This window comes from Hylaeus volcanicus, chromosome 3, assembly GCF_026283585.1.
Source record: "Hylaeus volcanicus isolate JK05 chromosome 3, UHH_iyHylVolc1.0_haploid, whole genome shotgun sequence".
NCBI classification, from domain to species: domain Eukaryota; kingdom Metazoa; phylum Arthropoda; class Insecta; order Hymenoptera; family Colletidae; genus Hylaeus; species Hylaeus volcanicus.
Genome location: NC_071978.1, coordinates 8489084 through 8509028, shown reverse-complemented (window position 1 = coordinate 8509028; position 19945 = coordinate 8489084). Strand labels below are relative to the sequence as shown.

General features: G+C 36.2%; 2 protein-coding genes across 13 annotated transcripts in view; one reads left to right on the top strand and one right to left on the bottom strand.

The window, feature by feature from the left end:
• The window catches only part of LOC128873956 (autophagy-related protein 16-1), a 651400-nt gene extending 637054 nt beyond the window's left edge, over window positions 1-14346 (bottom strand). Inside the window, exons 1-9 of one of the 4 annotated variants that reach the window (XM_054118047.1) lie at window positions 14329-14346; window positions 12294-12616; window positions 11853-12111; window positions 11606-11768; window positions 11410-11498; window positions 9867-9920; window positions 9191-9329; window positions 6266-6371; window positions 3607-3749 (exon numbers count right to left, since the gene is read on the bottom strand). In XM_054118047.1, the coding sequence (XP_053974022.1) occupies window positions 3607-3749; window positions 6266-6371; window positions 9191-9329; window positions 9867-9920; window positions 11410-11498; window positions 11606-11768; window positions 11853-12111; window positions 12294-12423 (1083 nt within the window). In that variant the 5' untranslated portion in view covers window positions 12424-12616; window positions 14329-14346. Of the gene's footprint in view, window positions 1-3606; window positions 3750-6265; window positions 6372-9190; window positions 9330-9866; window positions 9921-11409; window positions 11499-11605; window positions 11769-11852; window positions 12112-12293; window positions 12808-14328 lie in introns of those variants that run through there. The other 3 variants (XM_054118045.1, XM_054118046.1, XM_054118048.1) reach the window with 3 other exon arrangements.
• Window positions 14347-16128: 1782 nt separating this feature from the next.
• Window positions 16129-19945, top strand: part of LOC128873947 (peripheral plasma membrane protein CASK) — a 245848-nt gene continuing 242031 nt past the window's right edge. For 3 of the 9 annotated variants that reach the window (XM_054118006.1, XM_054118008.1, XM_054118007.1), the window contains exon 1: window positions 16130-17019. In XM_054118006.1, the coding sequence (XP_053973981.1) occupies window positions 16961-17019 (59 nt within the window). In that variant the 5' untranslated portion in view covers window positions 16130-16960. Of the gene's footprint in view, window positions 17020-19945 lie in introns of all 9 variants that reach the window. The other 6 variants (XM_054118009.1, XM_054118011.1, XM_054118010.1 and 3 more) reach the window with 4 other exon arrangements.

Below are 19945 nucleotides of genomic sequence, written 5' to 3'. Positions count from 1 at the left end.
TCTACTCCCTGTAAAATTTCTATTCTACCTCTCCTACTTGTCACGAGCCTCTTCATCACGAGTCACAGTTTCAAGAGGACCTTGCCGAAGGACTCACTTTTAAAATGTTTCCAACCGATTTATCAGTCAATACTGTTGAAAAGGAACCTATTTATTTCCCTGCATTGAGAAAAGCAGGCCACTGAATCGAGGAAGGCGCGATTCATGGAACGAAGAGCGCGTTGACACAATTGGTACCTGACTCCCGTGGAAGAGTTACGCGAAGAACCTGGCCCAGAACGCGAAGAAATTGATGAAGGGTTCCTGCTCCGAGAGTAACGTCTGGGAAACGTTGTTACGCCGTTGAGACGAAGTACCCGAGAATAAACATCAGGTGGTCAGTTCTCGCACCTTTCAACGAGAACGGCCTGGCTGGGCCGCGAATCCCTGACAGTTTGCCCGCTTTCTCGTAAGTTTACGCGCCATTGGCCGCCAATCTTCAGAATGAAACTGTCGCTGGACGAATGGATTCTCGAAGCGTGTTGCCTCGGGAACGGGCAAGGGCGAAAAAATGCTTGAGCGGCGAACAGGAGAAAAAAGAGCAGGGAAGAAGAAAGTGTTGGCTCGGAAGAGAAACGATAGGATGATCTTGGGTCGGGATGGAATGCTCGTACGAAACCACAAGGGATCCGTAGGCGACGAATAATCACATTTAACACGTTCAACGATACACGAACAATACTCGAGCCCTGCTCTCGTTCAGATATATTACACATTGTATTCCATCGGCGAACGGCGAAGCTGTAAACGGAGATATTACGCTACGGCGAGCAACTTACAATGCAACTTAGAAACTATCAAATGCGCCGATGGAATTGCGAAAATGCAAAGACGCGCTATCCTCTAATCTGCGTACCAATAGGGGTAGCATTTGAGCCATTTCGAGACGTCATGGGAAACCGAGAGCGGTCGAAACGTTTCGCAAAACTGTTGGCACTGATATTTTACGAAAGCTTAGATACACTTAGAGATCTTGAGTGGTTTAAATATCTCTGATGGCGCGAATCTTTAGCAAGTCATGAGTGTGTTGAATATATTTAATGTCTTCAATATCTTGAATATCATGAATTTTTATCTAGAATGTGGATCTAGATCATCTTGGATATCTTGAAATTCTTATAAACCCTTAACGCAAGAAACAAACTTAAAGTGTCTCGAAACTATTAAAAATATTTTGTAAATAGTGTTTCGAATTCTCACGATTCTCGAAAGTCTTGAATATCACGTGAGTATCAAATCGGGGAAAGAAATTCAATCTCCAATTATTTCACGACAAAACAATTAAATCTCGTACCAAAGATTACACGAATTGTGCAATAATTTCCGCAGTGTACATCGAGTCCGATCTTCCTTTCTATTTTCACACTGCACAAAGCCTGTTTCCAACCAAACAAGGCAGCCTTCCCCTACTAGGAATGCAAAACAGAGCGTAAAAAGAATGTTCACGAATTCAATTGTACCGGGAGCGTAGAATGTTGCGTTTAATATAAATAGATGATACGCCCCGCGGTGAAAGTTGAACATTAATATTTCAGATGTAACGTTTTAACGAGCGCGGAAGATAAAAGCACTTCAAAGTCGGGTAAAAATCGCGAACGATAGCGTCAGGGGCTTCGCGCTGAAGCTCTTTCTGTTCTTCAATTCCCAGCCCCCTTTGAAGACTTCGGAACAATCATCGAGGGTTGTTTTACCGTGTTACACGACGACGCTGTTTTGATCCCCTGTTTGATCTCGTCGGAATAACGAGGTGTAAATGTAACGACCAAGAATAACGGTCGAAGCTAGACTCAATCGATCATCCCTTGATTACATACCCGCGAATCCAGTAGGTACGCGCCTTTAAGATTGCTTCTCGCTTTAAAAATTGTTTCAAAATTCAATTTATTGTTGCTCCGTTCATTTCAGAGAATAGAAAAGTGGTTCTTAAAATTGCTGAGTTCGAAGAACAAACTAAGAATACAATATTAATAGGATGCAAAAAGAAAGTTTAGGTTAAATTTACATGATTCTATCAAATTTGCGACTACCCTGCTTAAATTGCTTACAAATTATCAATGACAGATATATATATATATATATATATATATATATATATATATATACAAATACTTATGAGATTGACTGTATGTCCGAACCAATAAAAACTGATTTTGTTAACCAACAAGAATATTAACCACAAGAAGTCTATCTTTTAACTCAGAAAAAGTACCCCCTCAAGAAAATTATTGGCTAACAATTCTTCTAAAAGAATTATCAAAGACGCCTGACATTCGAGGAATTGAAGGAGGATCCGTCAAGTTCATTTGCACGCAAGGAACTTCTATTCACGCGCAGGGGAAAAAATCATCGTTCCGATGACTTTTCCGCCTCCGACCTGGGAACTATCGAAAGAAACACAAAGGGGGAAATGGGAAGCCAAAAGCCCGCGAGGAAGACAACCGCAAAACTTTTCCCTCGTTTCCCCGATATCGAGAGTCGGCGGAGAACAAAACTGGGACAAACTTTAGATGAGGGAATATCGATATCATCGGCGAAAAGAGACAGTATTATTCTTCCGTCGAAGATTACGAAACTAGGAAGCATCGGTGTTAGCGACAGGGGTGACGTAAAGATCCCCGGAGTGATTTCGAGGAACGATCCGGCTGGAAAGCTTTTTGCGAATGCTCATTAGCTTTACGATCTCGCAGATTTACATGAGCCGCCGGTCGTAATAGGTCGTTGAAGAAGGTGACGATAAATTTCGTATTCTAGTGCTGTTAGATTTACAGATCGTCTCGTCCGCGGAACAGCCACGGTAATTTAACGCGCGTTTTGCGAGGCATCTGTTTATGCACTTCCTAGGACATATCCGCGGAGCCAATCATATTTTTACGATGAGAAGATAAGTCCGCCTCATTACCGCGGTTTCTTCGCTCGCTTGGCTCGCTTCTGATGTAACATTTTTCCCCTGATTCCCTTTGCTCGATATAGCGAACGATGTACTTACAATAACAAGCAAAAAAGTAGAATGTCGTTTCGATTGGGTTGTAACTCGAGCAATTTTACTGGGACCGTTGTATACTACGGAGGGAGGGAGGGCGCCGTTATTCGTACGTGTAATTAAACATGCGAGGATTGGTGCTTTTGTAATTTTGAAAAGTAAACGGTCTGGAAATATTAGAGCTTTGATTAAGATTTAGTATTCGTGTAGAGATTTCTTCTGATTATATAATAGGCTGTTTTGTACTGAGCTGTTATGACGTATATATGTCTGTAAAAAAGATGTTCGATTTATGAAGCGATCAAAGTGGTGTAACCACTTAACCTCTTCACGCCCCTGGCCACATATGTCTCCGAAGAGATTAATAAAAACAGTCATAAGTTCGAAAAGATTGGACTGCGATATTTATGAATTTATGACAAATGTAATAGAGAAAAATGTACAAGGATGTGTACAAATGCATAAATATATAAAAAATAAATAACGAAGTAGATTTACTTGTGTCACCCCCTGTTAGTCAGTGTCACATTCCGTGCGACATTTTGTGTTTTCTCGTTAAGTAAGTAATACAGACAGTCGTCACTTACCTTTAGACGAAGATCGTTGACAGTCCACACCCGGCTGGCATAGTCATTGGACGCTCCAAGGATCAGGGTTCCCGTTGAGTCGAAATCCACAGACATCACTCCAGCGTTACTGCCAACGAGGGTACCTCTGCTCTCTGAGGAAACTGAAAACCATACACAATAAAATTAACTGCGTGACCAAAAATTACGAGAAATAATAACTACAATTTTCTCGCTCTGATACATGTCACAGATAATCTTAGGAAAGATCCACTATCGGATTTTCAAGATCTTTCGAACATGACTTATCCACCAAAAACCTCGAGAGTCTATCGACAATCTTCTTTTCAGACTCGATAATCTGATAGAAATGATCTAATGAGCATTATGTGTAGCTAGGTATGGGAACAGGATAGATAATAATGCCAAGACAGGCGAAGGGGCTCAACCGCGAAGAGAATTTGGAGAAGGAGAAGACAATGTACAGAAGTGTTGAGAAAGTGGGAGATCGTGGAACGTGCGAAGAACCGTGGGAGGGCAGGTTAAGCGGATATAACCCGTACAATAAGGACGGATGTTTCATCCAATTTGCAACGTGGCGAGGGGATTACACTCGAGCACGTTATAGCATGTGCGATCGCTCCGCCATAGCGGGGAAAATGTTTCTACCGGGAGGCAGGGTTTTAATAGGCGCCTCTATGCTCACCTATACACTCACGCACGGATTGCACCAAGTAACCTGTTGATTCGTTAACATACTTCATTAAATGGGTGGAAAAGAGCCTTTCGTGACAATGTCACGGTTTGCTTCGCCTGATATCCTTCCACCACCCCCCCCCCCCCTCAGCTTCTAAACAATTTCAGCCACTCTGCACCCCTCAAATTTATTACATTCTTCGAAATATCTATGCCGTTTTCAATCATACTTATGATAGTGTAAACACTTTAAGTGTGTATATTTTTGATCATATTCAAACCAATATAGTCCACACAAGCACGCGTTATTTTAATTTGTTGGTTTAAAACAATGTGAACAATCTTCGAATTACATTTATAATATTGTTATACACAATATGCCAAAAAAGCATAGTTTATCTTCATTTGTAAATTTATTTAACATAAACCACCCTAATGTGAACTACGTTTATGACAATATTAAGATAGAAACATTCGAGGACAAATTTAAAGCTTGTAATCAAGCAATTCCATTGATTTTTCTGTGAATATAAAAATATTGTAATAACGGACACGTCTATATAACAAGGTACCAAGTACAAATAACAGAGGAATTAATATACTTAAACACGTAATATTCAGCGCAGACGGAAGGAAATAAACGGAGAATTATTAGTTCGCGTTAAATAACGTTCAAATTGATAGCTGCTGCAACGAAAGCACGCTGTAATATCAGTCCTCTGGTAATTACCCCGTTAACACATTTTATAATTCAACCATTGAATCGATCATTCGTTAGGATAGCCTCCAAACGATTTACCCGAGGCAACGTTATCGCATAATTCTTTCCTACCTCCCACCCTCGAAATGAAACTAGCTGTCCGGCGCGTATTTGTATTCATGAACGAAGGATGGCAACAAAGTTTTAATTACTTCGTTATGGTAAGTTTTAATGAAGAGTCAAAATGACTTTCGTATCACTTTATTAGCCCAACCCAGTCGCGTTAAGCGCGAGAAAATTATTTTCAATTTCATCATTTTCAATAAACACTGGGCCAGAAAAATGACGGACGATCATAGCGATTAAGTACGCGCGTTTATGACCACTCGAATTCCAACGATTTTTATTAGTTCTGTCATCAAGAATTTTTACATTCGCTCGCCGCGATAACTACCACGATATATTTCGTTTTCCTTTTTTATGCTGGAAGTTATGCGTTTCGTCCTAGGTCACTGTAAGAAACGGCAAATTTACCGTAAACATTAACGTTCTGCTGCGGTTCGTTACGAATACGAATAATAATTTCATTATATACATTAAAGAGTCGAGGAATCTCAATGATAGAACGCAATACTGTCATAGTAAAGGGTCATTCGATTGCACGAGCGCTTCGATAATAAAAGTCATATTTAAATCCTAGAAAACAAACGCAGATCAGTTCATAAACAAGGTATAGTATATTAATTAACGCTGGGACCAGAGACTTAATTCCCTCCAGAAAGTAAACAAAATTTATATTGGCATATATTACAGATTATATTTACATTTATAGATTTATAATTCGTATTGGCACGAACTTATAGAAACAAAGAGGAATTATAACTTCATAAAAGTAAAATGTAAGATATCTTTCATGAGGCAGAATTCTTGGTCAGTAAAATAATAAAAAATTGTACCACCACATGATTTTACATATTTAGTGCAGTAAGTTTAAACGTTATTTCTTGCATCTCCCAATAACATGAAGACAAAAGTTTGGAGTATTTTTAACGATTAATATATCTATCCCAAGAAGTTTTCTATTTTATTTTTGTAGCATTAACTAAAAATTATTGTCAGTAAAAATAATAATATACCGTAAAGGCATAAATCTTCGTTTTATAATAAACTAATCTCGCTTATGCGACACTTATTCACGTTTGTTTCGCGAGCTTGACAACCGATTGTTCATTTCAATCCTAGACCAGAGTTCCAGTTATATGATTTTTATTTTTGATTAATCACCTTTTGTAACGTTCCAAAGCTTCACTTTCCTGTCGGCTCCACCGGTGGCGAGGATCCTGTCGACGGGAGACCATTTTACGGCATAAACCTCCCCGTCGTGTGCGTTCTGCAAGGGTTACGAAACGCTTGACGTATGAATTTTGAAAAATCCGTGCATGCAGGAAGCGATAATTAATGTACCAAGCGTGTTTAATGACCATTATCCATTTCATTTGATTTACATGAAAACGTACAAACGGAGAATAATCAATTGGAAAACATTGAACTTAGAACTTAACACTAAGTTTACGAAGGTAATTTCGATAAAATCCGAATTTCACATTTATAATTACAGAAACCTCTAACACTTTTTCTATAAAGAGACAAACATACATAAAAATTATCAAAAGTGATCAAAAAGTTCTTAGAAAATAAACGTAAAAAAAATAAAAACACTGCATCGAAAATACTTTCCTAAACCTTCGTAAACCTAGTGTTAACCATAACATCATATCACGAAACTTCGCATACTCCCACCTTGTACAATTAATATAAATAATTCGTTTTCCTACAAAACTAAATTTAAATACGGTTCAAAATATATTCAAAACGAAAATAACGAGAAATGGTAGGAACGTTTGTGCCACGTAAAGATATTACCTAATTCTAGATTAATGACAAAAAATGTTATTGTAGTCAGTAGAATAGCCATTTACGGTTCAGAATATAAATCTACGAGGAAGTAAATATATACATATGTTCTAGAAACTTTACGAGTTAATGACAACAGCCATACAGGTCAGATAACGTGAACCTAAAAGATTTGTACACACAGTTATAATCGTACCACGAGATAAAGTATGCTTTTAAATGTGGCTATAAATTTATACTGTTTGCAGTTTCCATGCATGAAACATATCGAGCGTGATTATGGTAATGTACATTACGTAGAATACTTTAACGATGCGAATAATGTTCTCTTTAGCAGACATTACCTTTTGATACTACACGCGTTATAAACCAACTGAAAAGCTTTTGCGTTTCGTTCTTTTTTTTTTTGTGTTAAATGTGTAAGTACTGAAACACATTTTGTAAATAACCGTAGGGCATACGTGAATCACGGCAAGTAACTCTAACTAATAGTGCTAAAGAAACAAGCGTATAAGAATTTACTACGTTCGTATAAAATATGTAAATATAAAATTCAAATCGTGTTCCTAAACCATTTATGTATTAATACATCGATACATTTATAAACACAGAAGAAACATACTCAAGTTAAATAGTGTGACATTTTAATACTAGTATTAAATTTCGCATATTACAAATAATATGCTGCCCTTACATATACTCAACTAGAACATAACGGAGGGTAAACTTTATACGTTTGAAGATGCTACCGAACCACAGACTAGTATAATAACACGTATGCTAGTACTCCAATAACGTAACATGCACAAGTATGAAATGTAAGATTTGTAAAAAATAATAAGAAGCACTCGACAACCATGTGTATTCCCATCCGAATAAAACTATAATTATAAATACTAGATACTAACGTAAACCAGAAGACATTATCCTGCTGTAAATATTTTAATATGCCAAATACAATCTTTGCTAACAAACTACGCTGCTAATTGTAGAAAACTCTCAAATGTCGTCGAAAAAAAACTGATCAACAAAGACAGATCTTTTAAATATATCTTCTAAATATATTATATATATTAATATTATGTACAAATATTATATATATATATTTTTTTTTAGTACCCTGCACTTTAATAAAATAAATACTATATCAGTCAATCTAGCCTTTTAATTCAGGTATATTTATAGGAAGTAATAACAACGATACATTTATTTCTTACTCATCTAGAGATACATACGTGATGTACAGAATGTCCCTCTTGAAACGAGGCACGCAATTATCTGCTTTATTTTTAACGATATGGAAAGATATTTCAGACACAGTCGGGCTGGTTTCAAAAACTGAACGGAATACAACAAAAAATTATTTGGAAGATATTCTTTTAAATATTTTCTAGAGTCAATTTTATTCGAAATCTGGCGTCTTGTAGAAAAATTAACACAGTTACACTTTATAAATACCTTTAATTCGAAAAATCATTGAAATTATACTAATCAATTTTTAATAATTGATAACTTTCCTTTATTGACTAAATCTGGAACAATTTCCTGATCGACAAAAATAAAAGAGATAATCCGTCGTCGATCCGTTTCGAATGAAACAATCTGCATAAAAAAATCAATATCCAAATCAAATGAGTTACACGTTTGCCCGATGTTTGAATGATATCGTATTATCAGTGCGATAACGAAACCTCTCGAAAGTGCAAACAAGATTGCTACAAAAATACACCTATTTTAAATTTAACGGGACGGTATAACTATCACGTTCAACATTTATCGAGGAGAATAAATAAACAAACAAATTTGTCGAATAAACTGTCCTGTGCAAAAAGATTAGTTGACTGTAACCTATGAAAACAACGGGTTTCTTCGTACAGATCTCTGCAAGTATAAAACCAAACTCACGTAGAGAATTCTGTGGGTGTCCCACTCGCAAGTCTCACATAAATTTCATTTGTTATACAATTATACTACACACTGAATAATTTAGTACTTCTCTCCCGATCCCCTAGAAACAAAATGATCGAGCGGACACGCGAAAATACTCTGTAATACTAACAATACTAATTGTAGAATTAAAGAAATACTCGTGTAAAAGTCACCCAATAACTCCTACGCGATACAAGTTCACCGAGTGATCGCGCATCACGTTTTGCGTCCAACAAATTTCTTATTCCGATTATACAAAACATGCAGCTTCGTGTTACAACGAATTAATTAAACATTTGTACGAAAAATTTCCACAACGAGAGCATGATGTGAAGTATTTCATAAATTAAATTTTTGTCAACGTACAAACGTGACGGACACTTTTGTCGGTACTGCGGTCGGAAGATCAGCGATTCCTTCTTTTAAACTCGATCGATCTGGACTAACGGGTCGCGTATCAAGAGCAGCGTCCGCCAGCTCCTTCTGCATCCTCGCCTGCCTTTTCCTGGAAAAACAAGAACAAACGTTCCCAAGGTTCGTTAGGCGTCGAAAAGATCGTCACAAGTCGAGTGAAATATATTGTAAATACCCCAAACAAACGTCGATAAACACCTCTCGTCATCGAACGAATCATCCAAATGTTAAACCTCATGCAGAATAAAAGAATTAGTGGAAACGTGTCTTCGTTGCTGTTAAATGTTAACGTTGGGTTACATTAGTCGTATTTACTAAACTGGTTGCACGTTCGACCGAAAATTTTCTTTCGCTGATTTACTTTGTTTAATACGTAAGCATAAATTGCCCTTCAAGCTTCCTAGGTTTGCTGGTTGGGAGGAGATATTTAGACGCGTCGTGGATTAATTTCGTTACGCGACGATACATGTAAAGTAACGTTCATTGTGCGTCAAACAAGGACAAATGAGATGTGTGAGCACATGTATGCGATCGTTTGATGCGATCAGGTTCCTTTAGCGAACAGCTCAAAAGCTGCGGTATAGCGCGTTTAAGCATAATTTCTGTCACGTCGCTTGCTTGGACTTACCCGAACTTTGATAGGGTATGCATCAAAAAGGCTGTCGGACTGGAAAAAGTCTCGCTGAAACGAAAATGTCAAGCAGTCTGATGTGCTAGCGCAAAGAACCCTAACAGTGACAGAATCTCATGTCCCTCTGCGAAAAGCTCAACGTCTTACGAATAGTAAATTAATGGAAAATATTGTTTGTTGTCATGAAAAATCGATCATCATCAAACTAACTGAAGAAGGAATAGTTTAAATTACTTCATTTAAACGTTTCGTTATTTAACCCCTTAAGTTACAACCACGTGTGAGACTCGTGGTCAGATATTCGGGCCAAAACTGATTATCATTGAAATTATGCTTGTTCAGCTATTTTTCTGATGATTGACTGTTCAAATAATATTAACGACTGTACACGAGTGTATTGTTCAAATTCTTGATGCATGTTGTCTCTAATGACTTCTAGCAAGCATTGAATATGCGTGAGCAATAAATTGCTTGTTATATGAAACACGAAGTGACAAAACTTTCAAATTTGAACATGTTATAGATTTCGATTACTAAATAATTTCCTGTATATCATAGATTCAATGGAAATGATACACGTATTATAGATTGAACACACTTCTAAATAGAGTAGCATTAATCATTGTTAGAAATCAGTGGTCAATTAAAATTAGTAACACTGACTTCGTACTTGACGAAAGACTGATACATGAAATGATGTAATTGAAGGAATAATTTGTAGCTTATATTAATGAAATATTATTTAAACTACATCAAATATGTGATCGAAACATGTGTACGCATAAACGTGCGCACAACTGACCAACGTTTAAAAAACGCGCGCATCTATCCCCATTTAGACATCGCGCGCAACTACCTAACATTTAAAAGAAACGCACGCGGTAGTAACCAAAAAGTTCGCGGTACGGTCATAGCTTAATATTTCGAACTGTTTTTCTAAATCATTATTTTCAAAACTTAAACTGATGTAAAAATGTCCGAAAAATGGGGATTAAAAGCGGTTTTGTGATATTTTTCTAAATCACATAACTAATTTCCTAAAATTATATAACCTTACATATCCTATGCATTTCGAATTAATTGTTCTTTGTGAAATTACCAAAGTATGTAAACATATATCGATGAAAATGATGAAGTAAAGCAAACCAAACAACGAGAAGTGTAGTTACTAGTTTGGAAGACATTGACAGAAAGTGTAAACCAACAAAAAATAGAAACCCACTGCAAAACACCCATCGAATATGTACACATAGCAAGAGAAACCAAGAAATAATATCTTTTCAAAAAACAAAAAATAAGGTGCTACATACAAAAGTATCAAAATTGATATTCTAACTATACTATACTTCAAAAAGAAGCATCCATTCTATCTATTCAAAAACGATACTAAATCTACCAAAGGAGAGAAGGTATATCAATATATTATTTATAACCATTACATAAAACATAATTTACTTTAAGTAGATAAAAAGTTAAGAAAAAGAAAAAGAAAATTAATATTAGTAAAAAGCTAATAAAAAATATAAATATGTATACTCACTTCATAAAGTTGTCATTTTCTTCGTTTGCTTTGTCTGCATCTCGAGTTTTGTACTTAATTAAGCGTTCTATTAATAGACGATTTTCTTCCTACAAATAGACACAATTTATTAATATATATTATAGGTATATTTATTTTACAAATTATAATACTAAGCTAGGTTAATCCTGTATATGTATCATTGTACAATAGGTACCTGTGTTTTCCTAAGCTTTTCTTCTAATGATGTAAAAGCAAGTTGCAAAGCTTGATGTTCGTCTTTCAGCATTTGATTAATGCCCTCCAATTCCTTTTCTCTTGTAAGGCAGCTAGTTACTTCTAAATGTAGCTTGGCATTGAGTTCCATACTTTCAGCAAGACTAAAAATTTGATACAATATTATTAATTACTTACATTTAAATACAAGTGTTGAAAATGTTTTTCTAAAAAGAAAAGATAGATACCTGGCTTCCTTGGCTTGAAGTTCCTTCGTCATTTCTTGCAGTTTATTATTAAGATCTACTATTTGCTGTGTATGCTCTCCTTTTCGTTTATGTAACGTTGCTAATTCCTCTGCTTGTTTTAAAAGACGTGCCTCAAGGTCAGGATTTCCACTCGACGCAGGAATTCCACCAGATGTTGTTCGACGAAGCGTTTCATTTGCTATTGTTAATTGAATGTTTTCTCCGCGTAATGTGTTGGCACTATCGAACAATCTGTTATCTAAAAATTGAATAGAAACAAATATATTTCTTATTCGAACATGTATTTTAAATACGTCTAAAATGGCCCCACAAATAAAAGATAACCCCAAGTAGAACTTGTAGATTAAAACTTGATTCGAATTAGTTTACATAAATAGATAATACTAATTAACATGAGAAATATAAGGTATAAAATCTTACGTAAACTAATGAGATCGGCAAAACAATATGTTTGTCTCCTATTCCTCTCTTGAAGTTGAAAAATTAAATCTTTCCTCCAATTGTTATCTTCTCTAGAAAACGATGATAAACCTGGTTCACTTGCAGCCATTTTCACTGTACGAAATAACTCGTTGATCTTCTCGTTTCGTGAACTGGTTTTTGTCTTTTCTTATCAAAATCGTATAAAAACCATTTGACAGCACAGTTGGTAGATATTTTGACAATCTTCACTTCTCAACATACACAGTTATTCCACACAACAATTAGTTTTGTTCAGCAAAGTCGTTCTCGAATAATAATGGCTATCAACATCGAAAAATCTTGTATTAATCACATGACATTTGGATTTACAGCAAATATTTTTAAATATGAAAATAGCTAGTCTAACCTAAACGTACCAAACACTACACTGTTACCCTGAAATTGCCGGTTATTCGAAATATCGATATATTCTGTTTGCGAGATTGCGATATCTATATTTTGAATATAATTTCACTCGAGTCGATAACTGCGGATAAAATATTTTCTCTTAATTAATATTTGGTAATGATAATACGACAAAGTAACGCACATAAATTAAAATGAAGAGGAACTAATTCATTGCATATTAAGTATGATATAAATTCGACAGTTAACAAAAATGTGTGGCAGATGATGAAACAGTTTTCCTCTTTATGCAATAATCAACCTCCGCGCGTTATCCAGGTTCGATAAATATTTTATTAAACATTTTAATTGACTTCAATTAAAAAAATTATATGCCTGTACACTTTCAATGATAATGATATGTTTTTTTATAATATTTATATAAAAGAAGTTTTTATTTTATTCTGAGGATATTTAAAATTTAAGAATGTGATTAGTGTTTCGTACTAAAATTTAATTCCTATTTAACTGATGACGATAGCTATCGTCGAAATGTAGCAATGATGTATTTCAATTAAGATCTACAAAGTCCAAGGAGGTTCTCCTATAATGAAACATCGGAACAAAAGCATCCAAAAATGTGGAAAAGAAACATGCAAAACTGTTGTTAGCACAATGGAAATAACTAATAGGTTCATATATTTTCTTTTCATACCTTTCGAAATAATTTGATTTAATATTACTAAATTTGAATACCATTAATAAGTTTTTATTGCAAGTATTATACCATTAAAATTAACAGTCCACATAATTTAGTTGTCGAAAGAGTGGTAAAATAAATAAAAAGCAGAAAAATCAGTTTTGTCAGAAACACAGGAAATTTCATACGACTATTATTCGCGAAGCTGGACCATTAGAATATCTGTTTTATGCAATACTTAATACTGATCTTCGTATGGACCAGGGAACAGCAGCAGCAACAGTAAGAATGTGACTTTAGACTATTTGAAAACTTTTGTAATTGCAGGTTTTAAGTAGAAGTATAATTTGTCGACCCAATAAACAATTACGAACAATTCCACATAAATATTTCCTATTATACATATTTTTATCATTTTCTTATGTTATATAACTTGTTAAATTTAGATAGCAGATGGTCTTATAGCATTGTATAGTAATATGGACTCTCATCAAGTAAAATGTCAATATATTGATCATTGGATAGAACATGGGTAATGCATGTATACATTAGTGCTTTCGTTGTATTTACGTTTACGTATGCTCGTAATTAGTTTACCTTTTGCCTAATTATTCGTAAACAGAAGATACGTATAATTTACTCAATATATTGTTTAACCACAGAAAGAGAATAATAATCTTGAAAGGATATAATCATAAACATTTGAAGTATCTCGAGGAAGAAGTGAAGTTTATAGCAATTGACACTTTTACAGTTCGTGAAGCTTGGGGTCGAAATAAAGCAATACTAATGTTAGCAGTTTTTGGCCTAAAAGAAGATTTAGAACAAATTTTTGAAGGATTATCATATTTACGATAATAGAAATACATCCATGCTTTATGAATAATTAAATTGTTATACGAATAAACGAAGTTCTTCTGTCTACGCATTATACACATTAATAAATACCTTGCCTCGTTTATTCGATGATTAATGCTTCATACTTCCCTCAATTTCTGTACAGAGTAATTGAGTAGTTCCTCTACCGACTGCTGATATATTTACAATGACGTTTTTCCCGATTGTTGTTGCAAACTGAATTAAACATAAAACTACGCATTCGTAGTTTTTTATGTATGACCCGTATCACGCATCTATTTTACGTTTTCAGGGCACGAGTTTCTTCGATACACATCAGTTACCATCAGAGTATTTATAGACATCTATGTTTTAAACAGTAGACGTGCCCTAACCGTGTGATTGATGGTTAAATGCGCTTGTCGAATCGCGATAGATAATACAAATATTCGTTTCGATGTGGATTAACTAAAAAATTTATTTTTGTCAAGCAATGACGGATTGAAAAAATTTATTTATATTTAGTTTCAATATAAATCAACATTTTAGTCAATCGTCGATTCTCAATTGCTTCCAGTGAAACGTAAATTCATTCATCCTTCGTTGTTTTTGATGTTGTAAAATAAATATTTTTGCTGAAACTTCTACATATCAGTCATCGAATATTTCTAGACAATTTTTGGAATCGATTCTAGTCATATTCATTTCAAATCAATTTCAAAGTCGTTTTTAATAGATGTTGAGCACCCATAAAATAATTGACATAGAACCAAACCTCCATAACTCGAATCTCTCTAAAGTGATAAACTGTACAAATCGAAGCTCTATTTGAAAAGGAAGATAACAAAAATCATTAAGAACAGTTGGTCGCTTTAATTAGCAATTCTTGCCAACAGTTCGTAAGCCAGATTATATGAACATATAGTAGGACAAAAGAGATATCAGTCTACGCATGAGGGGACTACGGCAATATGGACTAATTTAATTAGTCGCAGGTTTTACTAAGGTTAACTAAAACATCTGACCTCATACGATTCGTAATTTCATCCAATACTGACCTGTTTTTCTCCTTGTATTTTATGTACAATCTCAGATTTAATGTTTAATTAAAAATGAATAAATCTATGTGTACTCCATTATAAAAACAAAAAATGGAAGGAAAAGAAAATGTATATAGTACGCAAATATATACGCATATAGAAAATACATATAACGACATAAATGGCGACATTCTCGCATATCTAAAAGATGGGGATCTCGAGGAGTTACTATAAAATCTAAAATGTAATAAATTTGCAATCGTAATGCGCTTGCACAGGTGATAAGTTGATAACTTGGTTGATAAGTCGAAGTTTAAGGGAAATGAAAAATGTTTCGAGTTGTAGGGGCTTCTTCTTATCGAAGTTTCGACTTACAGGAGCTTAGTAAGCAATTTCGACTAACGGAAGCATCTAAGAAAAACGAAAGCAATTACAACTATAAGTTCAGATTAAAAATTCAGAACTCGTCATTAAAAAAAAAAGCGAAGAATGGTAATATTTTAAGGCTTGTTCACTACGGTTTAATGACAAAGGACAGTTGGAGAATCGTTTTCTTTGTTTTGAAAAACTTTCTAGACAATATTGTAACATTATTCGCGAGACATAATTACTTTTTCATATACATATAAATTTATATATATATATAAATTCATATATTAAATATAGAAGAACTGTAAACATAAACAGTCGAATACAATTTTAATGAAATGTTTTAGGAGACATCAACAATAATTTCTCGACTTTATTTTTTTCTTTCAGATGATTTTCGACTTATCGAGGTCCAGAGCGTAGTTCGCTAAAGCGCCAAAGGTTGCACGCGAAGCGGCGCCACGCCCGCCCCACCATGCTGCACAGTTAGTCAGAGGGGTCGGAGGAGAAGCTGTTAGTCAGTCGGCGCAGTCGCTCGCCGCGTTTTATGCAACCAGTCTTGCTTCGGAGCGAGTGAATCTACTTCACCAGCCTTTGACAGACGGGGGAAAGCGTGTGCAGTGGCATTGGTGTCCGTCTGGCCGCTCTTGCTGGTCGGTCCTTGTCAATCGTACGATTCTGACTGTCTCGACGGGGCAACCGATTCGGCCCGATTCGGTTTTCTTCGTGCCTGAGACATAGTACGATTGTGTAAACGACCGTACTACGTATAGCGTATTCTCGTCAGTTGCGTGCGCTGACTTTGCCTTGCCGGCGAGAGCAAGCCAGGTTCCCGAAAGGCGGTGTCGATTTTCTGTGTGTACGACACCATTGCCATCGCATATCAAGTTTTTACATACGGTCCCGTAGCTCGGTAGTACGGTTGCGAGCTCGTGTCTACCGATCGAGTGCCAGTGCGACGTCAGTCGGGCGTGCTACACGGGTGTATTATCCACGACTGTGTTGTACCTAAAGAAGTGTGTATGTGCGTAACGTGTGCGTAGAGGAAAACAAATTTGTCGCTGCTGGGGGAAGAGAAAGATAGACGGGCGCGGCGGGGTGGGAGAACCGAGGCGGCCGTGAATCCACCGATACGTGGCTGCGTTCACGCCGCCGCATATCCTACACGGCACGGAGGCACGAAACACACAACGACGTCAGCCCAGACCACGGGAGGAGAGAGGCGCGTATCAGCACGCCTTCCAAATTATTGCGAATTCTCGTAGCTTCAACGCGCCTTTTGGCGCGTACACCATCCTCGTTCGGTCGACTTCCTCGACCACCTCGTCGCCACTATGGCGGACGACGAGGTTCTCTTTGACGAGGTTTACGAGCTCTGCGAGATTATCGGCAAGTGAGTAATAGAACCACGAGAAAGAACGAGACAGCTGCGTTCGCAGTAGTGTTAGTCACGGGGTAGAAAGAGAGGGACAGTGCCCGAAATGATAGAAAAGATCCACCGTCCCCAGAGGGTGAAATGGGTATGAGAAACTAAACTCATGTTTCTGGTTTCTGAGCAACGCAGTATCTGTGAGGTATCGATAACGTTCTCGACCCGGTTACAGGCTATGGTAGAATTCCATAATTTTGTTAGAAGATGTGATTCTGAGGTAATAATTTGGAGTTGTAAGAAATTGAGGTTAGGTTAGAAATAGCATCCCAAGCGAACTTCGCCTCTTTGGTACAGTTATCAGAACATTATTTTACGTTTACATTTTTACATATCTGTGTGATAAATGTGTCAAATAAACGGAGTTAATGTAGGGATTGTTAGGAATAGTTTTCGAGCTTCTTGTAGGTTATGTTCAACGAAATTGATTTGATAAAGGGTAAAAGAATTATTTGATAAAAGATATCGTTTAAAGGTAATACATTGGAGGAGTAAAAAATTAAGGGTAGGTTAGAAATAATACTCCAATTAAGCCTCGCCTCTTTCGCAGAAATGTCAAATTACTATTTTATATTTTCCACGTGTAGATACACCCTTACATGCAACAGAGACGTTAAATAAATAATACAGAAAAAATGAAATAATTGGTTCAAGTGGCCAAAGAAATACTTCAGCGGTGAAAAACTTGTTCACTTTTGCATTCAAAAGCCGAATAATACCAGTATTGCATACATTTAGAGTTATTGGTTTTTTCAGTGAACTTTTGTGAAATTCGTTGACCGAAATTCACTTCTGGTAACAACTTTTGCATACAATACAAAATCTGTAAAGGTTCCTTTGATCACAGCCGAAAGCAAAGTGTTTCCATTTTTGGATTCATTGCGTGTAGTTACATGGGGGAAAGAGCTGAAAGTAAATCCTTTTTCAATATCCCGACCGCATACGCCAAATTTATTCATGCTTTGACGAACGTGCTTCGTGTATAATCCTCTATTTTGCGTCTCTACATCAGAGGTAATTTATTTTTAGCTGCAACTTTGTATATTCGATACTTTACCTCAAATTATCCGGAATTCGAGACACCTCGAAGTCTCGAATTTCAAAACTTTAGTTTTAGTTTACAGAGAGTGATATAAAAGGACGTTTTGGACTTTGTTTTATGAGAAAACACAAGTGGTATGGAGCATATCTCATTTTCTTGTTGTAAATGAATGCTTTATCTACCTGGAGGCTATTTATAGGCTTTTTAATTCCAATGTTTACCTCCTGAAGTATGTTAACTATGTCATTGGTTTTCTACCTACAATGTTTAATTTGGAGAAACAGATAGATCTCTTACTGTACCTTTTAAAGGTAGGAAATTCTGTTCTTAGTTGTAAACTTTTCCTAAACAGAGCTCCAGTTAAAGTGTTAAAGTACACGGTTAAAATTGAACGTAAAAGATGATGTTTAAGTGTCTATTATTTCATTATTAATTTGTCATCGAAGTATACGTATACACTGCACGTACGCTGTGCGTGCAGAGCTTAGGCGTATAAAAGCAATTCATGCGCGCGCAGACAATGCATGCAACGCGTGTACGATGACGTATACATGTGACTCAAAAAGGGCGAATGCGTGACAATACAAAAGTAGGGAAAAGGTGCGAGTAAATTATTCCCTGCGTACCATTTCTACAAATTCTTGCCAATTTCTCGCTTCGATGAATTCCACCTGGCAACGTGACCTGGTCCTTGTAACAAATATATATACATTGTCTGTCTAAAAAGAAACCGAATTTTTGCTCTAGAATTTTTTCTAATCCCGCTATCTAGTTACAGATAATAAAAGACCGTGCACAGTAACAATTGAATCGATCGTTCACATTCCGTTGTGTGACTTGAAATATGTATAACGGAATAAATTATATGGCTTGTCGGCATACCGCAATGGAGCAACGCGCTAATATTAAGTTCTGCATTAAATTGAAAAAGACTTTTACCGAAACGCTTACGTTATTAAAACAATTGTATGAGGATGAATGCCTAAGCCGTACACAAGTTTACGAGTGGTTCACTCGATTCAAAAACGGTCGAGAGTCTATTGAAGACGACCCGAAAAGTGGTCGTCCAGACGTCAATTACGGACACTAATGTCGAAGAAGTGCATCAAATTGGGCGAGAATAATCATGTCATTTGCAGAATGTTGGCAGAGAAGTTGAGAATATTAAAATATTCTGTCCACATGATTTTACGAAGTTATTTGAACAAGCATAAAATCTGTTCCCGTTTTGTTCCATATTTGCTCACTGAGGACCAAAACTTTGCGCGCATTCAACACGCTCAGGACATTATTGAAACGGCTCAACGCAATCGAAATTTGATTAAAAATACTGTCACAGGTGATGAGACGTGGTGCTACCAGTACGATCCGTTGACTAAACGCTAAAGTTCCGTGTGAAAGTCACCAGACGAATTGACGCCGAAGAAACTTCACCCTACTCGCCTGATCTGTCTCCTTGCGATTATTTTTTTTTCCAAAAATTGAAACTTCCAATGAAAGGGACACATTATAGCACCATTTCGGAAATTCAGGCCGCTGTAACTGCCGTACTAAACGGGGTACCAAAACAGGAGCTACAAAGGTCCTTCTAAATGTTAATTACTCGGTCTACACGCTGTACTGACGCAGAGAGAGATTATTTTGAGTAAATAAACGTATGTGTAAAAACTTTACTTGTACTTTTTTCTTTCTATAGCAAAAGTTCGGTTTCTTTTTAGACAGATCGCGTATAAATTCAACCACTTCGTACGCTCAAGCAACTAAACCGTGACTTTTAGAAAAACCTATCATAACACCGCACAACCATACCAGAACAACATTCAGCCACGATAGCAACAATCAATCACC